General features: G+C 39.7%; 1 protein-coding gene across 1 annotated transcript; it reads left to right on the top strand.

Annotated features, from left to right (window-relative positions):
• The first annotated feature begins 375 nt into the window (after window positions 1-375).
• Window positions 376-3019, top strand: LOC149171559 (uncharacterized). Its single transcript, XM_089426020.1, has 4 exons — window positions 376-645; window positions 736-956; window positions 1090-1235; window positions 1985-3019. Exons 1-4 carry the CDS (start codon window positions 506-508, stop codon window positions 3017-3019), a joined length of 1542 nt encoding a protein of 513 aa, XP_089282146.1. The 5' UTR covers window positions 376-505.
• The last annotated feature ends 3137 nt before the right edge of the window (window positions 3020-6156 follow it).

Below are 6156 nucleotides of genomic sequence, written 5' to 3'. Positions count from 1 at the left end.
GCCCAGTTATCTGATCAATAAGTTAACAATGGTCATTACTATCTATCAGGACTAAATCCCATTAGAGCTTCTTAGACACTCTAGTTGCAATTTTGATAGTTTGTTTATAAGGATGATATCACAAATGAATTCTTAATATACAGCTGTGGATATTTACATTATCTTTTGTTGTCGTTGTTGCTTTGCAGAATGATTCGAAAGAGCAGAAGCGTTGTGCACAGGTCCATCCTTCACAGATCATTTCCATTTCCCACAAGAGTTCAAATAGCTCCAGTGGGGGAGTTTTGACGTAAGTTGACATCTTTTGATTACAATGAAAATATGTTTTGATATTCTTAACATGCTTCTCATCCCTTTGTTAGCTGGTTTCTGAACATACTCATGTTATAATTGCATGGCTTCCTTTGGATGAAGGCCTTTGGATCTATGTGATGATACCCCATCAAATTCAGAGATAGTTACCAATCCTTATCAGTTACATTCTCCACATGCTAGTGGCCTGGCAATGGCCAACATTCTAGGAGCATCTTCAGGGATACAGCCTATGTCAGCTGGACTTACTCTGTTGCAGGGGACGAACAGTGTGCAGTTGGGTTCTGGTTTGGTAGCTTCATCGGTAGGTCTGAACGTTGGAGCCACTGCAAGGTAATGTATCATTATGTGCCTAATATGGCTAGATTTAATTGCTTTCATACATTCTGGATGCACACTTATTTTTGCTTTGTTTTGTGGCAGGGATGTGCAGAGATTTGCTTCAGGAAGGTCCCTCTCTGTCTCCATTGATGAGCAACAACAACGGTTGCAACATTATAATCGACTGGTGGCAGGAAGAAGCCTACAACCATCTGCTGTCACTGTTTCTATTGGTTTTCCAATTATTGGCTTACCCAATTCAAATGATTGTGCAGTGCCAACCATAGGAAATGGCACTAGAATGATGTGTGGACTTGGCAAAGGTTACTGCCTTATCTATGGAATGAAATGACGGAAAACTACCGCAACATATATAAAGGATCTGTTCTTATCTGTTCTTATCTGTGCGTTAGTATGACTGTGTAAGTGTTAGTAAGTGAGATTGAGTGTGTGCAGGAATTCCTGGGATGGTTTCTTTAGGAATTAGTAACATGCTTTCTTCTAATGGTCTTGGGTTGCCTGTCAGTGGTCCAGCTCCTTCTGGAACCATGCATGTTCCAGGAAGTATGATTCGGAGGCCAAGAGATGTGCAGATGTTGCAGGTAACCTCCTATATTTCACCAGTCTTTCCTTGACAAAAAAATCTTTATAATGTTTTCTCAGCCCTGTAACGTATTGTCTACCATCATGAGCATGCTGGAGGATAATGCTACTGTAATTTTAATGGAGACTGGGTACTTGAGTTCCTTGCTCAGCTGTTATGTGGTAATCTTTCTGTATTGCCCAGAAGAAACAAAATAATGATTATTGCAGTTTTGAACTTGAAGCCATGGAAAGATAAATAGAGAGGAAATTTAGACAAATGTAAGTTGAGACACTAGGAAGGAATTCTGTTTGAAACTTTGATGTTATAAAGGGTTAGAAACTTTTCTGTAGGCTTCCTTTATATTCTGTGATGTCTGACACGTATTGCTGCTTCCTGATGAAAAATCTGAGTAATGTACAATAAAAAGAGTGATGATATTTTCTTGGATAGTCATGGTAATCAACAGTTTGCAGGGATTTTTTTTGCCTAGGAATGAAAGCATTCCATCTATGATGCTTTATCCTTTTGCTTAGTGTTCCTTAAATCAGTTCCCACTACATAACTACAATTTCTGATGGGCACAATGTTGTTACCATTTAGCTGTAACTTAAGCAGATAATACCTTTAAAGTTAAAGTGGAATCTGTAAGTGCTGCTCTCTTTGATATCTCTAGAACTTGCCTTCCATTTCTGTAGGTTGAAGTTTAATATTGTAGGCAGACTTGTGATAATTCACAATTGTTTTTGTGTATGCTTGGGTTTACAGACCAGTCAAGAGCAGCGGCAGATGCTTATGCAAGAGCTTCCACTTCAGGCCAGCCAGAATAATGGTCAGACAACCTCTTCATTCAATGGCGTGAACACTGCCTACTCTAATCAGATGGTTTCTTCAACAAATCAGAGTTTTTCTGGTCAACATCATCTTCAGAAGCCTCAGCAGCAGCAAGGGCATAGTAACCAGCAGTATCCTCAACCTCAAAGTCAAAACCATAATCAAGCCTATGTGCATGTAGTTCGCCAACTGCATCAGCAGCACCACCAACAACATCAACAGCAGCAACAGCAACAGAACCGGTATCTTCAATCACAACAACAATTTCCTGCAAGCAGTTCTCAGTTATCTCCATTGACACAGTCACAACCATATCCTCTTTCTCATATGCAGCATGCTATTTCATCTCAGCCACATGTTCTCTCACAGGAGCATCAACAACAACCTGTTTTGTCACAGCATGTGCTTCATCAACAGACAACATCTCAACAGCAGTCATTGTCACCTCCACCTCCAACGTTGGCACTTCAGCAGTGTGGTGCTTCACCTGTAAATCCACCTTTGCAAAGTCCTCCACAGCAGCCTCAGGCACCTGGACAAAGTTTACAGGTCGTTGGCCAGTCAAAGTCACAGCCCCAAAGTCAGATACAGAAACAGCAGCAACAACAGGCTAAAGTGTCCAAAAGCTTGGGAAGGGATGGCATTCTATCACAGAACACATATCCACAGCCTGCTCAAGCTAATGGCCTTAGCTTAGTGCCTGGAAATGCTCTCCTGATACAACTGCAAGCACAACAGGTAATGCATCCTATTTCTGGACCAAGGACATTGTCTAGTTCAGGTTTTCTTCAGTTGGGAAAGCAAATGCCACAATCGGCAGCAAAACAAGGTCAGTTGCACAGTCAGGGATTTTCACAGCAATCATTGTCAAAGCAACAAACTTCTCAAGTGGTTCCTCAGCAACAAATACCTTCTGTGTTAGGAACAAACCATCAAGTTCTAATATCTTCTCCATCCTCTCTCCAATAGCAACAGTTGCCAACATCTGAACAAAAAACATCATCTGGCTCCACGTTGTTAGCTTCATCATCATAGCAACAACAGAGGTCAGTTCAACCTCAACAGACTGCTCAACGAAGACTACTGCAATGACAAACAGGGTCTAATGTAGGATTACAGGTTTCCTCACACCTTGGTAAAGAATCTATGCAACAACAAAGTCTGGCACAACTATATGTATATTTGATTTCTACTTGAAATATCAATATGACTTTCTTCTTGAAAAAGGAATGTAGAAAAAATATAACAGAATAGTTGTGTGACACAAGGAAACGAAAAACTATAGAGGATTAATTTAGCAGTAAACTAAATAGCTAGCAGCTTTAAAATTGATTTATCATCACCATGATAACATTAGTTCAAATGATTACTGCAGACTACAAAAGGGTTCAAAAAATAAAAGGGCGTCAGCAAGTTACAGATTGTCGGAGATGATGCAAGGCTCAAGCTTATCAATCCAAAATATCACCTACAAAAATGATCTGCAGATGAAAGTATCAGCGTTCTATCTGTAACATAACAGAATCGTCCAACTCATGATTCTAGAATAAATAACAAAAGCATTCATGTCTTCTATTTTGGGTTTTTTAAGCTTATAACATAGGTGTGTTGTAAGACGGCACTGAGACAAGCATACACCATGAACATAAAATAAAAATAAAAAATGTCCATGGACCATGTGGGCCCTCCCATGAGTGCCACATGCCTCACCTCCTCCATAACATAGCATGCAAGGCTTAAACCATGCCCGACGGAAAAATAAATATCACTTGGCACCCATGGCGACCATTCGGAGGACCCACATGCACCCAACTACTATGGACCCGCCTGCATGTATTACACGCGTTGATGTAACAATCAGAATCAGGAAGCCAGGCAAGTTGAGGAAGGGGCGGGCATTCGAATCATTACGCTCGCGGGGTAGAACAACAAGCCACCATGAATTTGTCGAACAACGGAGCCACCATGAATAAGCCATTTCTGTGCACATTGATACGCTCTGTTAAAGCTGTGCGCGCGCTAAGGATTTTGATATCTGTCAAGTTTCTGGATATCTGATCCAAAGAATTTTGTGTTTGGTCTAGGTTTTTATTAGGTTCCCTGTTTTAGTTGATTGGAATATCAATGGCGGATGTCAGCATGGAGACCGGCGACGTCGAGACTTTTGCTTTCTAGGCTGAAATTAATCAGTTACTTAGCCTCATTATCAACACTTTTTACAGTAACAAGGAGATTTTCCTCAGAGAGCTCATCAGCGATTCATCTGATGTAAGTAAGAAAATATTTATCAATTTTTGAGTTCTCATATATTCGTCAGATAATTAGGCGGGCCTACTACAGGGAGAATAAATAAGGTTATATATGCTTAAGTACTGTTTGATGTTTATGGAATTTGATTCGGTTCAAAGGGCTAATGGATAAGAGCAAGTTGGATGCTCACGCGGAGCTTTTCATTCGGATTGTTCCCAAGAAGGCAAACAAGTGCCTCACTATTATTGACAGTAGAATAGGCATGACCAAAGCTGGTGAGTTCTCCAGTCATTCGATTCTCATGATTTGAATGAAATATACTCAATCTTACTAGATTTAAGGGCATGACATTTAGAGAGTTGTTCATCTCTTTTTGAATGTGGTTTGACAGTGAAATACTTTCTCGCCAGAGCGGCTTAACGAACAACCTATAAGGCAAGGAAGGCCAAGGATAAGCAGTTAGTATTGATATAGTGTTTGATTCAAAGATTTCAATTATTAGTTCACAAAATAAAGTGCTCTACTGGTTTATTATTGCAGATGGTGTTTTCTCTGAGTAACCATTTGAATACCTTTTTAGCGATAATTATAAAGATAATTGCATCTTGCAAGCTGTGGAAAAGGCTCCAAGCATACACGAAATGGTGAGTAACCATTTGAATACCTTTTCAGCGATAATTATAAAGATAATTGCGTCTTGCGGCGAAGCTATTTTTGACAATTTATTTGAACTATGCATTATCATAATAACTGGGAAAATGAAATAGAAATACACACAAAAGATTAGTACGAAATCTGTCTGAAATTGAAAAAATATGAAAAAATATCACTGCATCATGAAGATTGGCAAATTGGAAAAATATGAAAAAATATCACTGCATCATGAAGATTGGCAAAGCGGCCTTTGGGACTGCGATTCATTGTACAGATTTTAAATGGTTTTCTTTTTTTATCTTTTACATGATTTTATATGGTTTACCATTAAGCACTTTTCGTTCAGGATTTGGGGCCTTTGTACCTTGCATATCGGTTGAAGGCATAGCTACGCCTGCAGCAACTGCTCTACTTGCTTGGGGATTTAGGAATGGAAATAGAAATTTTGGGGATTTAGGAATGGAAATAGCAATTTTGCAGGGTTGGAAGAGAAAGAACCTGAATTCTATCCTGCCTCTGCCACGCTTAAAGAACTGTCTGCAGGTTCACATGCACATGGCCGATTTTTTTGGTTCCTCTGGTTCCTCCTGCAAGTTGATTTTTTTATTTTTTGGTTCCTCTGGCTCCTCCTGCAACAAGTTGTCTGGTTCCTCCTTGTTCCTCCTTTAAGTTGTCTTGTTGTTCCAGTAAATTGTCCTTCAAATCTTGTTAATGCAGAGCATGGCATCTAGATCGCAAGCTGTGGTAGGCGTACAAGACAGAGCATTCAGCCTACGGACATGTAGAAAGCTATCGCCACCACACCAGTCCATGCATGCACACAACCATGTGGTGTGCCATGTGTACTGACGATTTCAGAGTCTATATTTTGTATTCTCACATTATTGCTTATGTTCCAAATTCAGTAGTTAAGGACATTTTGACACAAAATGGGCCTGAAGGAAAAAGAGGCAAATGGATTGCCACTATATTGGAATATGACATAGAAATAAAGCCTACTAAACTTATCAAAGGCCAAGGTTTAGCCAAACTCATGGTTGAATAGAACTTTCAGGCCTTAGATATAAATTTCATTAGTGCCCTTGATGATTAGGAAGAGATGGCGACTCCACAGATTAGTGAACCTTTTACTGATTCACCTTGGTATGCAAATATCATATTTGTATTACTAAACTTACAAGCTCCTCCTAGTTTGACAAGAA

This window comes from Pinus tabuliformis, chromosome 4_2, assembly GCF_031772625.1.
Source record: "Pinus tabuliformis cultivar Carrire ecotype Pingquan chromosome 4_2, CPIR1, whole genome shotgun sequence".
NCBI classification, from domain to species: Eukaryota; Viridiplantae; Streptophyta; class Pinopsida; order Pinales; family Pinaceae; genus Pinus; species Pinus tabuliformis.
This window is presented reverse-complemented; position numbering and strand designations above follow the sequence as displayed.

Excerpts from the sequence above, each read along its gene's own strand:
- LOC149171559 (XM_089426020.1), top strand. The coding sequence starts at position 506 with ATGGCCAACATTCTAGGAGCATCTTCAGGGATACAGCCTATGTCAGCT. Across the intron at positions 646-735 it reads AACGTTGGAGCCACTGCAAG|GGATGTGCAGAGATTTGCTT; the intron begins GTAATGTATCAT and ends GTTTTGTGGCAG. Across the intron at positions 1,236-1,984 it reads GAGATGTGCAGATGTTGCAG|ACCAGTCAAGAGCAGCGGCA; the intron begins GTAACCTCCTAT and ends TTGGGTTTACAG.